An 18,105-nucleotide genomic window follows, 5' to 3' on the forward strand; every position below is an offset into this window, starting at 1 on the left:
CTTTTATAAATTTTTATGGGACGGAAAAGGGGATAAAATAAAAAGAAATGTTATGATAAACGATTTTTCTGAAGGAGGACTTAAAATGATTGATATAGAGTCTTTTAATAAATCTCTTAAATCATCTTGGATTAAAAAATATCTTGATCCTGAAAATAGCAGTAGCTGGAAGTCTTTTTTTGATTTAGAACTTCAGTCACATGGAGGAAAGACGATATTTTTAGGAAACCTTTCTAGGAAGGACGCGTGCCGTTTCATTGAGGTCTCAGACCCTTTCATCAAAGTAATTCTTGAAATTTGGTGTGAAGCTTCCTTCACCGAAAACTTGACAACCGAAGCACAGTTTTTATCTTCACCTCTATGGTACAACTCACATATAAAAATTGGAAATAGACCAGTTTTTTTCAAAGACTGGTCCCTTAAAGGTATAACCGAAGTTAAGCACATCCTAAATGATTCCTTTGAGTTTTTATCTTTGACTGCTTTTCAAGACAAATATAACCTTCAAGTTCCTCCCTTAAGTTATTACGGAATAATTTCGGCAACTAATTCTCTCCGTAGGCAAAGTGAAAGGACTAATGCTAGTTATGAGAGCTTCCTTTCAAATTTTTTAAAAAACTCAAAACCCTCTAGATTGATTTTCAATTAATCTGGAACCCGGTCACAAAGTCAACTGGAAAGCAGCCTATGTCTTGGCCTTTACATGTACCAAGAGTTCAAAACTCATAGTTTTTAATTTTAAATTCCTACATCGACGACTTTCAACTAATAGTTTTCTTAAGAAAATAGGACGTATAGATAATGAGAAATGCACCTTCTGTCAATATGGTAAAGAAAGCCTCTTTCATTTATTTTGGGAATGTAGCAAAAGCCGTTGTTTTTGGAATCATGTTTTTTCATGGATGCAGGCCTGTAAAATTGTTAGTAAAGAATATGCTTTTCAGGTAGATACTTGCTTGGGACTGAGGCCAGATACCTCTAAATACAATTTGCAAATTAATTTTTGTTTTTTGACAAGCAAACTTATTTTCACCATGGACATTACATCTCTATACACAGTCATTCCTAACAGCGAAGGTCTTCAAGCACTTAAACACTTTTTCGATCAACGCACTGTCAAAGAACCTAGCTCGGAAACGCTCCTCCGCCTTGCCGAACTAGTTTTAACGCTTAACTGTTTTTCATTCGCCGGCAACTATTACAAACAAATTAATGGTGTAGCGATGGGCACAAGAATGGGACCTAGCTATGCCAATCTTTTTGTAGGATATGTTGAACACCAATTTTTTAATCAGTACAACGGCCCCAAACCTGAACTCTACGGCCGCTACATCGACGACTGCATCGGCGCTATTTCATCCAGCAGAGAAGAACTCGATCAATTTATAACCTCCGTCAACTCTTTTCATCCGGCTCTTAAATATACCTGGGAAATTTCGGAAACTTCATTGGCTTTCCTAGATATCAAAGTTTCTATTAGAGGCAACGTGCTATGTACTAGTGTGCACTACAAACCTACTGATTCACACAGTTATTTGTTGTATTCATCGTCACATCCATCACATGTCAAGAACTCCATTCCCTATTCTCAATTTCTTAGACTTCGACGTCTATGTAGTGATGACTCCGACTTTTCCAGCAAATCAGAGGAGATGTGCCAGTTCTTCGAAAAACGTGGCTATCCTGTCTCTGTGGTCAAAGCGGGCCGTCATCGCGCCCAACAATTTGATCGACAGTCGTCACTACAAACGTCACAGAAAGATAAGAATGACAGAATTCCATTCACCCTCACTTTCCATCCTCATAATCACGCAGTCAAAAGCATCATTCTTAGTAATTTTAAATTACTCCAAAATGATCCCGAGACTGGTAGAATCTTTTCGCAACCTCCACTTATTTCATTCAAACGCGACAAAAACGTAGGCAACTTTTTAGTTAGAAGCGCGCTCAAAACCAACGAGCAACCCGGCAGTTTCAAATGCGCGCGCTCACGATGCAAAACTTGTCTTTTCATTGTTAACACTAGCAAGATATCGGGACCTAAGCGATCTGTTAAGATCACCGATCGTTTCACATGTACCTCCGCAAATGTCATTTATTGCATAACCTGTACGTTATGCAATAAATTATACATTGGTGAGACAGGTAGACGACTAGGTGACCGATTCCGCGAACACCTTCGCGATGTTGAGAAGAATGACAAGGATGCATCTAAGCCAGTCGCTCGCCATTTTAATCTGCCTAACCACTCCAAAAAACACATGGCTATCTGCGGCCTTTCCCTACATCTAGGTACGACGGAAAGCCGCAAGAATCTGGAACAAAAATTCATCTTTCAAATCGGCACCCTTAATCCTCACGGTATTAACGAACGCTTTTCATTTAACTAATATATTCCTACTTTTCACGTTGCCATGTTACCACCAATAGCGTAGCTCCTACTCTACTATCAAAACTACACGTAACCCATAATCCCTCGATTCGCTCTGACGAAGGGCTAACGCTCGAAACGTCAGCTTTTAGAATCTCTGTACGGTGGTCAATTTACATTATCAACTCCGTTGATAAACCTAATTCTTGTATACTACTTCCCCACCGACGCAGCACCACAGTTTCTTTAGAAACTACCCCTTCAAACATTTCATCTGGCTGTGTAAATTTAAAGAACAAAGGCCAATTTTCGAAGAATACTTACGGCATCTACAATATATTCATAAAGTAGAGAAGGAAGATACAACAACGCGAAAGAAATGGGAACCGCTATTGCTTTAAAAATAAATAAATAAATACAGAATCCAGCACCTTGTTCTCCAACTGTACAGGCAATTCCGATCTTGTAGAGTATAATAAATTGGTCGCTCCTCTCAAAACAAGAGCACCTCCTCCTTTTTTATTTTTATTTGTATTTATTTATTTGTTTTATTTTATTTTTCTTTATGATGTAAACATATTCCGTGTTTGTGGGTGTGTGTGTGGGTGTGAGTGTGTTTTGTGGGGGGAGGGGTGTTTGTGCTTTCAAAACATGTAAGGTGATAATAACAATAACAAAAATAAAAATAAAAATTAAAAAAAAAAACAAAAAAAACATTAACGCGAGCATTGTAGATCTGACCATTAAAAGCATTTCAGCTCTGATGAAAGATTAAAGTTGACTTGTATTGCTAAATTTTTCAAAATGAATTGGGAAAGTGTATTCCAACCTCGTTCGGTCGCCTACTCGGGAAGAGGAATACATGGAATAGAAGTTAGAAATCTTTCGTTTTTACGGAGATTCAAATTAAAATTGTTACACACTTGCTAAAATTCTCTTTTAAATACAACTTTATTATCCTTGTTGCTTCACAACGCCAAACATACCGTTTGAAATCATCACTCCACGTATCCGTAATAGCGTCAATCGAACGCACCCTTAATGGAATATTTTTCATCCTCAAAGACATCAATATGACGTCATGCAATTTAAAATGGCGACGACAGAAAAAAAGACTGTGAAATTGGCAAAAAATCTATCTTTAGTCAGACAAATTTTAGATGAACCCATGACTAAAAAACAACAACAGAGCTTGAAGTGTTTACTTCCCTTGCGAACAACCTGTGGGGAGCAGAAACCTTACACATACCCTCGATCGTTTAAAATAGATATCATTTTGATGCACGTCTCTTGCCATTCCAAAATCCGTGATTTTACATGTTTCTTCTTCTCCTACAAGCACATTCCTGGCTGCCAAGTCTCGGTGAATTATCTACAGAGATAAAAAATTAAAGTAATGATGCGTCAAATAGCAAATATCCAACACAAAGCGCCCCTTGAAGTCTTAGCATTTGCTACATATCTCCAATATCAATGTTAGTGTTAGCCAAGTATTTTAAAATTGGGTTAAGATGAGTGGCTCTTAACTACAGAAAGGCGATGGTTGCTAAGGCAGATTTTTAGTTAAGAGTCCTACAAAAAAGTTTGCATTGAATGGTTCTTTGAAGAAATAACAATAAAAACAAGGTGACACACGCTAACACCAACCCGGTGTGGCCAACACATCAGGCATGCGCAAAACCATTTCACCCGGTCAATAGTTGTGCGCATGCGTGATGTGTTGGCCACACCGGGTAGGTGTTAGCGTGTCACTTTGCTTTCATTGTTGTTCTTTGAAGTAACTTTTCCAATGGAAATCTGACATCACTTCAATCAGAACGCGCATGTGCAACTAGTCCCAGTCCTCTGTCGTGCGTTTCAGTGTAAAACATTCAAGAAATCTCAGGAAACGAAAGGAAGAGGCGGTTTTTTCATCGGATGGAAACCGTCCCATCATTTTTCGTAAACTGTAGCATAAAATGTATATTTGAACAAAAAATGGAAGTGATATTTTTAAAAGTGTATGAAAGGAGGGCCATATTACGCCATAATGTTTGAGAAATAACCTTTTTTAAAATTCATGCTACAGATTTTGTGTTAGAATGTGCTCATACTGTTGCATTAGAAAATTTGTGAAAAGCATGGTTAACTCGCTAAGTTTTTAGGCATTTCTGTTTTGGTCACGTGATTTACCAAATATGGTTGTGAGTTGAACCAGTCAAAGAAATGTTAAATAGAACACATTTGGCAAAAAAGGATAACTGTAGAGTTAAAGGAATTGGAGAAATGGCTATTTGAAGGGATCAATGGCAACAGTTTGGTATTTAAGAGCCACCCCTCTTAAGAAGCAGAGTTAGGTGGACAATTTGTGACGTCCATTGTCTGAATTCTCATCAACGATTGATGAAGAGCCAGGGAACACTTCGTAGCGCTTATTAAAATCTTCTTGCATCCAATTACTTGCATGTCTGGACATATGCGCATGAGCGAAGTCAGCATGATTAAATTACGATTCAAGCGTACTTTTGCCAGCACCGACCGTTGTGGGAGTCCATATATATATATATATATTATTTTTTTTTTAATGCAGACGCACAAACTGATCGTACTGTCAAGGAACTGTAGCTCCTGAAATGATGGGGCATTCCCTAATCTGCACTCAGTCGTTTTTATGTCTGGAATTCTTTGATCCGTATTGTTCTCTACGGTAAAACGTGTGGAAAAAAGGAAAATTGTTCTTTCAATTCCATCGCCATTCAACTTTGCCATTGTGTATTCATGTCTTGAAATGTCTTCAACAGAATATGGCAAAATGTAAATAATCATAGTGTACTTTTGCTTTAATTGCTTGTTTGCATCCACGTGCTGAGATGGCCATGTCAAGGTACAAATAAATTACCAAGTTCTGCACGATGAGTCCTTTAAATGTTTTGTTTTGTACACCAAAATGGCTGATGTGACGAAACCATCAAAGCGAACCGTCAAGAGCGAATTAGTTAATAAATAATATAAAACACATTGAGGTCTCCAACACACTATCTACGTTTTCTGTTTCGTTAAAACATATGAAACACTTTTACATTCACAGCGACCTCGACCATACACCCTAGAAACTGTGAAACGAAGAGGTAATTTCACGAGAAATTGCAGAGATTTCTTGTCTGAAAATTTTCTTTAATACTCGGGAACTTTAGTAAACGTTTTCCGTTCTGAGCACGCACACTTCGAAAAATGCTCAGTACGGAAAACTTGTTCTGGAAGTCTACCTCGCCGTCCGATCTAAAAGTTCCTATTTATCAATTAAGTACTACGACTCTACTTATGCCATTGTAATGAGCAATCCCGCGTTTCGAAACAGAATATTCAACAGAATTTCTAGATACCTTCCTCGCTTCCAAATATGCCATACCATCAGCAATCTCCCCAGCAAACTTCAAAAGCTGCTCTGATGTAAGAGAACTGGTCGGTTTAATGTCAGGGTCGTTGAAATATTGGTTATCAAGACCTCGACTCCTCTTCAGAAATCCGAGCAAATCACCGTATGGAATATACTCGAACATTACCATGATTGGATCTGCAGAGTTTTAAAATAATTAAGATAAGTAAAAAGCCTCAGTAATGACATCTAGAACGTTTGAAACAGTTGTCGTTCAAGACCAAGTGTCTGTGGTGGGTCACAGCTAGTATTCAATATCTTTCCCAGAATCTGCTTTTGTTTCGGTCAGCACCAAGAACACGGACTCTGGCCACTTACTTCCAAATGCACAGTCGTGGTAAAGGTCCAAATTAGTAACCGTTGACAACCACTGTTGTTTTAAATTTCTCACCATGCGTAGACGAGGCGGAAGTCCGTGATTTGCGTACTTCCTTCCTTGGAAGTGGCCAAAGTCCGTGTTATTGGTGCTAAACAAAAGAAAAGCGGACTTTGGGGAGGAGACTGATGTTGTACTCGATATAGGTGTTTAAACGAAGGACGCAGAGACCAAATTAACGTAGCAGGGCTATTTGGCCAAGAGGAACACGTTTTGGGGGGCAAATTTCACGCTAGTTATCAAACATAACTATATACGTATATGAAATGTTCGTAACTAGCTAGATGAACGCACGATTTTGATATTCAAAAGAAAGTGTCCTGCTAACTCTAAGCATTTTGCTACCTATTTCCAACAATAAGGAATGCCGCTCGTTTGTTGTTCACATCGATGAGATACGAATTTTGGACAGAGATCCAAACTGGTTCACGAGAGGAGTATGGGAGGCAGTTTATATCAGATCTCACAAACGGACCTTACACAAGGGAGGTACAATCTCCTGGAGATCTAGAACGAGGCTGATCGGGTCACAAGTCATATGACACGTGTCTTGAGCAATTTCATAGTGATCAAGACTCATCCAGGAGAGTCGAATACACAATTTTTTTTTTCCTTGTGGGTATAGTTTTAAGAAATTTACAATTTCTATATTAATAAGTATCAGGGATACAGTTAATTTTAAGGATATGATAAATGGAGCTATTAATCTTTTCCAGAGAACCGGAGTTTAGGAGATATTCTTTGACGTTAACTGTCTGTATTCCGAGAAGGGAGCGATCGTTCAAGTTGGGAAAAAGAGCGAGACTTCGTGATGGTTATAAAAAATAGCGTACATGAAAAACCTATCCCTAGGAGCGTACAACTTCAATGTATTTGTAGAATGGCGTTTTACATACCGAGTTATTTTTAGATTGATTTTCCCTCGAAACCAGACCTTTCCAGCTAATCACAAGTCTTTCATGAGAAATTATCACCCATGGGATTTAAGAGTGGTCACTCGTGCAAGCAAAATCTTATTTAAGATCTCGTCGAAAAATAGCTTGATCTGTGAAAATGCCGTTACATAGACCTAGTATTGACCTAGTATTGGGCTAGTATTAGTAGTGGAGTTGCACGGTCCTCGTTACGGGATCCTGCGTGCATCTAATTAGGTGCATATCTCTTATCATCATCCGGAGTCCTACAAAAGCAACCAAATAAAAAAAGCGTAGGACCTTAAACCTACCAGCCCCTTCCCGTTTGCGTTAATTACGATTTCTAACAGGAAGTCATGACACTCAACTGTGCAGGCATTTATCCGTACGGCAATAAGGATAAGATAAGGTAGAAAGACGATACATCAAGGAGAAACAACGGAAGAAAGGCCCGCTGGGGTTGGTCGCAGCCCTCCGGGGAATCGTGGCAGGAAGAAGACAAGATTACGACAAAAGGAAGTGATTTATCAACTCCGTGGGGGACAGAAAGATGATGACGATGACCATAAAGTGGGTGACGACGATGTGGATGATGGAAAAAGCTGATTGAATTTCTAGTTTACTAACATATAGGCACATTCCTTTGGAATGGCTGTATAAACAATTCATTTCTAGTTCCAGAATTGCTCTAAGCAACAAAAGAAGCTCGTCTGTAAGGGGCAATTATCCTCGCCCCCATGATGGTCACCGTCATCTTCTTCGCATTTGTTATCATTATCTTCGTCGTCAACCCGTCGGTGAAGGCATCTTTGTTACTCGTAGCAACAAGGAAACTTTTTAATAGTACTACTTTTCTAGAGATGATTTTCGTCAGCATCGTCATTCGTCATTATAACCTTCTTTGTCATTATCATCGTCGTTTTCATCTTGGTCGTCGTCATTATCGTCATCGCCGTCGTCGTCTTCGTCGTCGTCACGATCATCATTGTCGCTGTCGTCTTCGTCGTCGTAGTCGTGGTTGACGTCTTCGTCGTTATCATCATCGTTGTCGTCATAGTCGTCGTTGTCGTCGTCATCACATCACCCAAACAATTTTCGTCATCACTTATCATTAACATCATCATCATCATCATCACCATAATAGTCATTGACATCATCATCCTCTTCGTCTAATTGAACTCTGATAATAATTCATTTGACTTCCTGGCCCGGGTTTTTCGAAGCATGGTTAGCGCTAACCACTGTTAAATACCATGGAAACCTATAGGTTTTGATACCTCTTTACCAACAGTTAGCGCCGCTAGCCAGACTGCGAGCAACCGGCCTCTGACCTGCTAATGCCCAAACATTCTTTTTCAAAGAAGGTGAGTTACCATGCCTAAAATCTAACTACTTTCAACAACAAAGCTTACCTGACAGAGTCACAGCTCCCATCAATCGTATAATATTAGGATGTTGAAGCTGTTTCACAAGCTCATACTCCGCCAAAAGATCTTCTTTGTTGGACTCTGTTGCTTCGACTAACACAATAACAAAAGAGTCAGTCTTAGTTCACACCATATCATATCATACGGGCGAACTCGTAGAAATGAAAACCCAGGCCACAGATAACTTTATCCGACAGTTTTCATCTGTGTACAGATTTTAGGATTTGCTCACGCAAACATTTTATTAATGATGGTAAAAGGACTAAGTGGAGTAAGGAATCATACAAGTGATTAACACAATCGGACGACCTGGTAGCGGGAGTCCGATTTGTTTAATCGCGAGTACGATTACAGACAAAATAGGACGACACGAAGTCTTGTTACCAATTAATCACAATCATTACAATTTCCAAGAAAACAAATGCATTCCTTTTTCACCGAATAATGTTACAAATTTGTCCATTTTGCAAAATCCCCAGTTTGGTAGGGTAGGTGGTTTTTGCTATGGTTATTGCGATAAATTCTGTGATTGGTGGATTAAGCTGAGAGCACTTAATATGATTGGCTGATGTAACTGTCCGATTACAAGTGTCCGATTGCAGCCAACTGTCCGATTCAACCGTCCAATTACAACCCTCCACAATAATTACTGAAAAAACAAAGCAGTTAATGGACCAATCAAATTTGCACATATGTGGTACCCTCTGATACAGCAACAGTCAGATTCCCATTCATTGGCATAGTTGTCACAAACAGACCCAAACAATCAAAGCCTTAAATTTACCAGAGGCTAGAACAAAAAAGAAGCGCATGAATTTCTAAGGTTTAACAAAAAGGCACTTTGTGACACTTTGTGATGTGTAGGGAAAGTGCCATGAATTTCATTATGCATGTGTATTGGACATTCAAGCCTCTGTTACACTCGCAATTTTGTTGCGAAAAAAGCTCTCACATTTCGAAACAAAATTGATTGACATAAAACGACAAGAATATGCTTATAATAGAGACAAAGTTTCTCACTGCCAACGTTTTCATTTAAGGCTGGCTTTAAAACGTTGGCAGTGAGAAACTTTATCTCTATTATTAGCATATTCTTGTCGTTTTATGTCAATCAATTTCGTTAGTTCCCAGTCCGTACAGTTGTAGTTTTTTTAATTTAAATTTCGAAACAAGTTGCTTGATGGGTGTCACACCAGGCAACGTTTTTTGCGACTTGACCGGTTTTCGATGATCACACGAGATTAAAGGAAAATAATAATGATGATAATAATAATAATGATACTACTACTACTACTACTACTACTACTACTACTACTACTACTACTACTACTACTACTACTACTACTAATACTACTAATAATAATAATACTGAAAGAGAAGAAAAAGGTCAACAAATATCGTGATCTAGCCTTTGAAATCAAAACCCTCTGGAAGCTGAAAAAGGTTACCATTACTCCAATTGTTATAGGAGCATTGGGGACCTATACAGACAGACTGGAAAAATACCTAGAGGATATCCATGTTGGGCTTCAGACCCACACAATGCAGAAGAGCGTGCTGTTGGGCTCAGCCCGAATCCTGAGACACGTTTTGGATTGCTGAGGCTGCTTGTTGCAGCTTGCGCCAGAACGTCCAGCATGATATTGCTGTGATCTTAGACACATAATAATAATAATAATAATAATAATAATAATAACAACAACAACAACAACAATAATAATAATAATAATAAGAAGAAGAAGAAGAAGAAGAAGAAGAAGAAGAAGAAGAATGGAAAGAAAAGCCACTACATGGACAATTTGTAAGACAGACTGAAGACCAGAGTAATGAGGAAACATGGAGCTGGCTGAAGCAAGGAAGTCTTAAGAGAGAGACAGAAGCATTAATAATTGCTGCACAAGATCAAGCATTACGGACAAATTATATTAAAGCAACCATTGACAAATCCCAGATAGATGCTAAATGTCGAATGTACAATGACAAAAATGAAACTGTAAGTCACATCGTCAGCGATTGTTCAAAATTGGCACAGAAAGAATACAAGAAAAGACGTGATAATGTGGCCAGGGCAATTCACTGGAATCTGTCGGAAAAATGCGGGTTCCACCGGAATGATAAATGGTACAATCACGTCCCTGAGAGCGTACAGGAAAATGAGAACTACAAACTCCTTTGGGACTTCAGCATACGGACAGACCATGACATCGAGGCTAGGAGGCCAGATCTAGCGCTTGTTGACAAAAGCAAGAAAAGCTGTCATATTTTAGACGTGGCAATTCAGAAGACAGTGGAGCAAAAGAAAAGGAGGCCGAGAAGGTTGAAAAGTATCAAAATCTGGCCAGAGAATTGAGGAGGATGTGGGAAGTGAAAACCAAAGTCGTACCAATTGTATTGGGGGCTTTAGGAACAGTGCCATTGCGACTGAAGGGCTACTTAAAGAGCATAGGAGTAGACATCAGTTACCTTAATCCAGAAGTCTGCATTGCTGGGATCAGCAAGGATACTAAGAAAAGTATTGGAAATGTAAAGGACAGGGAAAAGAAACATTTTGGTGTTCATTGGCAACTTGTTGTTGCCCGACACCACAAATTTACCAGCTGTTAAAAACTTAAGCTGAGCAGTATGACTATGAAATAATAATAATAATAATAATAATAATAATAATAATAATTTTTAACCCATTGACTCCCAGGGGTTCCCCATTGACGAGGAAAATCGTCCATTGACGAGTAAAATCGTCTGGCGTTAGACAGAGTAAAATACTAAGTCTGGCCGGTTTCGGCCGGTGTGGATGTCGATGGGTTAAAATCAATAATAGTAATATTTTATTTCAATATAAAAATATTTACAAAAATTAAAATATCTCCAAAAGGTAAGAACTATAAATTTACGAGCAATATAGATATTTCTCTGTTTAAAACTGTTTTAAAACTTCCAAATAAATAAATAAATGAATAAATAAAAAATAAAATAAAAATAAAAAAGTCATTTAATATTAGATTTGGCAAGTTCAACGTCCACATCAATGTCTTTAACATTATTGGTTCTCCTCCTATTTGATCTGGAGCCTCTGAGGCAGAGTAGCGCTGACCTTAAAATAGAAAAAGAAACTTTTCCTCTTATCCACGTCATTGTCTTTGCATAGTCACTGGAAAATTTGGACCATTTACAGACTTCATAAAATGTCTGTAAATAATAAATTTACAGACTTTAACACTTAACCCCATAAATATAAAATCTTTGTAAATTTATTTTACAGATATTTTACAGAGTTTTGTTGAGTAAAGCTCTATAAAATGTCTGTAAAATGTTTATAAATTATTGGAGCTACAACAAGAGGAAATACTTGAAATTTACAGACTTTATAAAATCTTGCAAAAATGTCTATAAATCGAAAATTTACAAAGATTTTACGCCGTTTGGTCATGTCTCATAAAATGTCTGTAAATTGCGCTCTATCATCATGCGTGTCCTGTCTAAGTTACCAAATGGTTTTGGATCTGTATGCCCTGTTCACGATGATTTTGAGTGTCGAATATTTATTACCTAATTAAATTATATGGGAAACTGTTGAATTAGCCCTGCATGTTGCACTGAGTTCGGTTTATCAAAAGTTCGCCGGTTGCAACCTATAAAATGCCTATCGGTATGTGTTTTAATAGTTCGACTTGGATCAAGTCTTAGGCCCTGTTGATATGGAGAAAAGTTGTCCTCGGAAGATGGTCACCCTCCCAGCCGGGTCTTTAGCTAGCGTTTATGTGAGAAAAGAACTAACCTTTATTCCTGAGTCAAGAGCTGCCCGGCTCAGTTTCGATCATCAGGAGACTGGGAAGATAGTACTCGTGCATTCTCTCATCATCTTACCTCGACCAAGTTGACTCCACTGAGCGAGCCAAAGTGTTTACATGGAATAAAGTTGGCCTGGCCAGGAGGGCGACCCTACCGTTGACAAAGGGTGACCCGGCTAGGTGGGTTTCCCTTTAAGCCGCGCCATTTTTTTCCCTCATGTAAACAGTTTACTTAAACCGCATTTTATAGGGAAATGTAGGAAAAGTTGACTGGTCCAGGGTAACTCCGGTAAGCGAGTGACCCTTCTTCCTGGGACAATTTTTCTCCATATAAACGGGTACTTAGGGCCTCACAAGATTAGACAGTTTTAATTGTTTACAACAATTGCAAAGGCCATAAAATCTATGTAAATTGACACAACCCGGCCATAAAATAGTTTTTTTGTGTAAATTTCATGTAAATTGCTGGGATGAATCATGCAAATAACATGTAAATCAAGGCCTTTGTGATATAGGAGTCCCAGCAGAGAATGAGATTGAGAAAGTAATGTAGGCTAGTAAGCAGACTTTACCATGCTCCTTGAAAAAAGAAAAAAAAATTGGTGGGTTTCAGTCAATTAACGTGGGTGCTTTCATAGCCCGTAGCTGTAGGTGAGAATTACTTCTTATGAAGTAATGATCGAAAATCCGGCAGCCATATTTGTTATTCTAAATGATTAGTATCCAGTCTCTTGAGAAAAACAGAAAAGGAAATCTCAAAGGAACACACTTTACCCCGTTCCATATTTTGATTGAGGAAATTTGCTCTGCACCTTTAAAGCAGACAATTCTCCCCGGTTTTTCCACCCAAAATGAAAGCGCCCCAGGAATCGCACTGGGCTCGCAACGGGTTGTGATTGGATGTTGGCACAAAGAGAGGGATTGTGGACATTTCACAATAATTACATGATGCAATAACTTTGTCCGCCATTATGAATTGCCTCGCCGCAAAGACTCTGGGAACGAGATCGGTTTGAATTATCGGTTTGTTTTTCGCGCGGGCGATCAATGCATGTGCTCTTCCTCTCTTTTTCCCTTGTTGGACGACCAAAATTGGATCTTTGCGATTCCTTAACATTTTGTGCGGGTGAAATGGCACGCATTCCACCAAATAAACCCAGTAAACATCGACGGATTCCGGAAGAAAGGGCAACGACAATTCAGGTCAGATAATCAGCATTCACCACAAAGATACACGCCAGTGACATGATTCAACCTCAGACAGTCTCCGAAAGGGTTAATCAGTGAAGACTTCATGGCAAAAATAGAGACCTTCTTCAAAACGTAAAGGGAGTTCTACGAACGTTTGGAACAAAGGGTGGCCTGGCCGAACAGCTACATTTAGCGAATGGGCGGGAAGATTCAAAAGATCCGAAAAGCAAAAGACTGCCGGAGGAGTTTTCGGTAAGTCGTCATCTTACTTACAAACCTGATTTAAGTTTAAATGGCTTAAAATTTTAAAGTTTTGTTCCCTTCTTCCCCGCCCAATTTACTTTCAAACTTGTACCCAGCTTTTTGCTCCCTAAAATTGTTTATGTCGCCTTGTTCCTAAGACATTTTGTCATTTTTCCTCTGTTCCCCAGTTCAAAATAGCCATCTTCCCTCGTTTCCCAAAACGCCAAGGAGGGCCTCAGCACAGTCATTACTTTTGCAGACCTACTCCCTTAGTAATTTCACTTTATATTGTATTAAGGCCATTTAAGGCAATAACAATAATAACGAATAGGGAATTACATGTAATATGTGGATCTCTGTATAACCAGCCCTTATTTGCCACTTGCAGATGCCTTGTTCTTCAAACGATGCCACTACAAGAGCACTATAGTGGCCGGTTATTCTGTAGTTACTCCCTTGTCACATGTATAACTACATGTACCTTCACTGGTTTCTCATGCACGAGGAGCCAGAGCAAGCTAAATTTTGGACTGGGCGTTTAATAAGATTACTCCTTTGACACTAGATTTCACTGAAAGGTCGGTTACACTTCAGAAGAAACCGCCTGGGAGATTATCTTGCTTTGGTCTCCCATTAATTGTCAATACCTCCGTCAATCCCACCCAAATAAAGTATCTTGATGACAAATCTTATTTCCATCAATTTGACCAAAATATAAATAATTATCTAATTTCTTTGATTGTCCAAGATAAGGCAGTTCTGTGGAATTGATCACTAGGTTATTGTTCCAGATGTGCTGCAACAGTATTTGCACAAATTTCGACTTCCCGACTGGGTTCTTTTGAGGCCAGAATCCCAGATGAAGGGTGGCAGACAATGATGATAAATCTGACAAAATTAAGTGGAACAGGAGCAAGTACACGAAGCTTGTAGCTATTTTAATTGACATTCTTGTGTATTTGGGAGGTGAGCGGGAGGAGCTGGGTGTTTGAGGTCTATGCACAATCACAATCCTTTCAGGTGAAACCTGGAATTACTTCTTAGTGATCTAAGTGCACAGAAAACGCAAGTTAAAGCATGGCCTAAAAGTTGATGTGAAAGAGTATACAAAATTAAATTTACAGCTATGCTATTAATAATTAATTGTGTAGCATATACCTGAGGTATACAATCCTTAACTCACTGTCACACCATTTTACTTTGTAACCTCTTTGGTAGCATATATAATAATTTGTGAAGCATAATTTAGCTTGTTATGTGGAGCCAAGCTACTGTAATAAGCAAAAGATCATTAGGATAATTTGTCATTTGTTTTGTTTGTTAGTTTGTAAATTTTTACTAAACCGATTGACTCCTGGGAGTTTACTCTGTGTAATGCCAGAGGATTTTCTGATTATTTTGTACTTTGCAACCACCTCATAGTCCCTACATTGTCATGGTGGGGTTGCTTGTGTGCCTCAATGCCCCGGAGCTAGCCCAATGAGAAATTCAGCATAGGAAAGTGCTGTTTGTTGTTTTTGAGTAGAGGTCAGACTGAAACAGACTACATATATGTAATAGACAGAATACAGCCTTAGGCTGCTAGCTGGATACTAGACCTGAAGTACATTCATCAGTTTCAATGTAATCTTTAAAAGTATCTATAATATTAAATTATTATTGCAAAACAGATTGCATTTTAAACAGTTTCTTGTATTTGATAGTCTGTTTTTGACTTTTGTTATCAAAAGGCACAACCAGTCTTGTTTTAATCATTTTTATTTTACCCTAACAAGTTCTGTCTCTCTCGGGTAGTCAGTCCATTTTTTACTGTTGTTATCTGAAGGCAGAATCAATTTTGTAATTTATAATTATTAAATTTACTAATGAGTTCTGTCTCTCTTGGGTAGTCAGTCCAGTTTGGACTGTTGTTATCTGAAGGCAGAACCAATTTTGTAATAATTATTATTTTGTACTAATAAGTTCTTTCTCTTGGGTAGTCAGTCCAGTTTTGGACTGTAGTTATCTGAAGGCAGAACCAATTTTGTACATACAAAGCATAATTATGTAAATTGAAAATAACTGAACTCAAAAAGCGAGTTATGCATATTTGCCACAGTGTTGCAGAATTGTGCGAGCAAGAATTACTCTAAAATCCTCGCGAGAATTGCTGCACGCCACACGAGCTACACGGGGCAAAGTTTCTGGAAAACGTTCCCTGAATGTCGTTTTGTGGATTTATGCTTCTCCGTTGTGACTTAAAAAGGTGTAAAAAAAGTTACTAAATATGTCAGAAGCGGACTCTGATGCGATATCTGCGACACCTAAACTTGCGAAATGAGTTCTTGAGCTACACTTAATGATTAGCTAAGGGTGATTTCAAATCACCGTAAGCTCATTTGCATATATTTTTTTGTCGGCCTAAGCTCGTCATGGTAAGATACAAGTTTCTTGCAATAATTCCTTTAGCTCTTAGCTTCATTATTCAGTTTCACCTACACAGGAACATTGCTCATGAATGGCAAAGTGATTTGTTACAACATTCTTCGAAAATGATATTATGAAATTCTAGAAATTGATTGATTGACTGGTGTGACTCTTTTCCAGGGCCTTCATGTACTTCAACCACAAGATGCAGTGCTGAAGGAAATTGAGCATTGAAATTTAATTGGAGGGAATTTCCTGAGATGCAAGAAACAGACAGTGCTGATTGCAAATTGTGATACAATTGTGAATAATAATTGATGTCTTTGTGTCAAAACTTGGGAGGGTAGAGGTTTCATTGCCATTTTGGATATACCTTGTGAACATTATTAGGTCAAACTGTTTTAGCTGGGTCAAGTAAATTTGTTCCAGACATCAGGTAATTATGGAAGAGTCGAATGCTCTCACAATGAACTGGGTGAATACAAGGGAGAAATATTCACTGCAACAATCAGTGACTTCTCTGTTCATATACTGTAAGTTTTATGACAAAAATCAAGAAAGGTTTCACTGTCCCTTGGATCTGAGGAAATTGTCAGTCATCGTTCAATGGCAAATAGATCAAACACAAGTGATAATTATCTTTCTAATAAACACATCTGCATGTGGCAACAATGATTTAAAGATAATTAGTCATAGCATACTAATTTGTAGTATTTTTCATCTGAACTGGCAGGTGGCACACCTCATACAGTTGGATGTAACTTGTAAATTCGGTCTAACTATGCAGTTAATTTGTCATAGTATACTAATTTGTAGTATTTTTCATCTGAACTGGCGGGTGGCACGCCTCATACAGTTCGATGTAACTTGTAAATTCGGTCTAACCATGCAGTTAATTTGTCATAGTATACTAATTTGTAGTATTTTTCATCTGAACTGGCGGGTGGCACACCTCATACAGTTGGATGTAACTTGTAAATTCGGTCAAATCATGCAGTTAATTTGTCATAGTATACTAATTTGTAGTATTTTTCATCGGAACTGGCGGGTGGCGCACCTCATACAGTTCGATGTAACTTGTAAATTCGATCTAACCATGCAGTTAATTTGTCATAGCATACTAATTTGTAGTATTTTTCATCTGAACTGGCGGGTGGCACACCTCATACAGTTCGATGTAACTTGTAAATTCCGTCTAACCATACAGTTCATTTGTCATAGTATACTAATTTGTAGTATTTTTCATCTGAACTGGCGGGTGGCACGCCTCATACAGTTCGATGTAAGTTGTAAATTCGATCTAACCATGCAGTTCATTTGTCATAGTATACTAATTTGTAGTATTTCTCATCTGAACTGGCGGGTGGCACACCCCATACAGTTCGATGTAACTTGTAAATTCCGTCTAACCATACAGTTCATTTGTCATAGTATACTAATTTGTAGTATTTTTCATCTGAACTGGCGGGTGGCACGCCTCATACAGTTCGATGTAACTTGTAAATTCGGTCTAACCATACCGTTCATTTGTCATAGTATACTAATTTGTAGTATTTTTCATCGGAACTGGCGGGTGGCGCACCTCATACAGTTCGATGTAACTTGTAAATTCCGTCTAACCATGCAGTTAATTTGTCATAGTATACTAATTTGTAGTATTTTTCATCTGAACTGGCGGGTGGCACACCTCATACAGTTCGATGTAACTCGTAAATTCCGTCTAACCATACAGTTCATTTGTCATAGTATACTAATTTGTAGTATTTTTCATCGGAACTGGCAGGTGGCACGCCTCATACAGTTCGATGTAACTTGTAAATTCCGTCTAACCATACCGTTCATTTGTCATAGTATACTAATTTGTAGTATTTTTCATCTGAACTGGCGGGTGGCGCACCTCATACAGTTCGATGGAACTTGTAAATTCGGTCTAACCATGCAGTTGTAGTATTTTTCATCGGAACTGGCGGGTGG

General features: G+C 38.4%; 1 protein-coding gene across 1 annotated transcript in view; it reads right to left on the reverse strand.

Annotated features, from left to right (window-relative positions):
• Positions 1 to 18,105, reverse strand: part of LOC138029953 (proto-oncogene tyrosine-protein kinase receptor Ret-like) — a 42,987-nt gene that overhangs the window by 5,560 nt on the left and 19,322 nt on the right. Inside the window, exons 8-10 of the mRNA XM_068877797.1 lie at positions 8,489 to 8,596; positions 5,734 to 5,924; positions 3,621 to 3,743 (exon numbers count right to left, since the gene is read on the reverse strand). Coding sequence (XP_068733898.1) covers positions 3,621 to 3,743; positions 5,734 to 5,924; positions 8,489 to 8,596 — 422 coding nt within the window. The remainder of the gene's footprint in view (positions 1 to 3,620; positions 3,744 to 5,733; positions 5,925 to 8,488; positions 8,597 to 18,105) is intronic.

The sequence above is a fragment of the Montipora capricornis genome, chromosome 13 (assembly GCF_036669925.1).
Source record: "Montipora capricornis isolate CH-2021 chromosome 13, ASM3666992v2, whole genome shotgun sequence".
NCBI lineage: Eukaryota > Metazoa > Cnidaria > Anthozoa > Scleractinia > Acroporidae > Montipora > Montipora capricornis.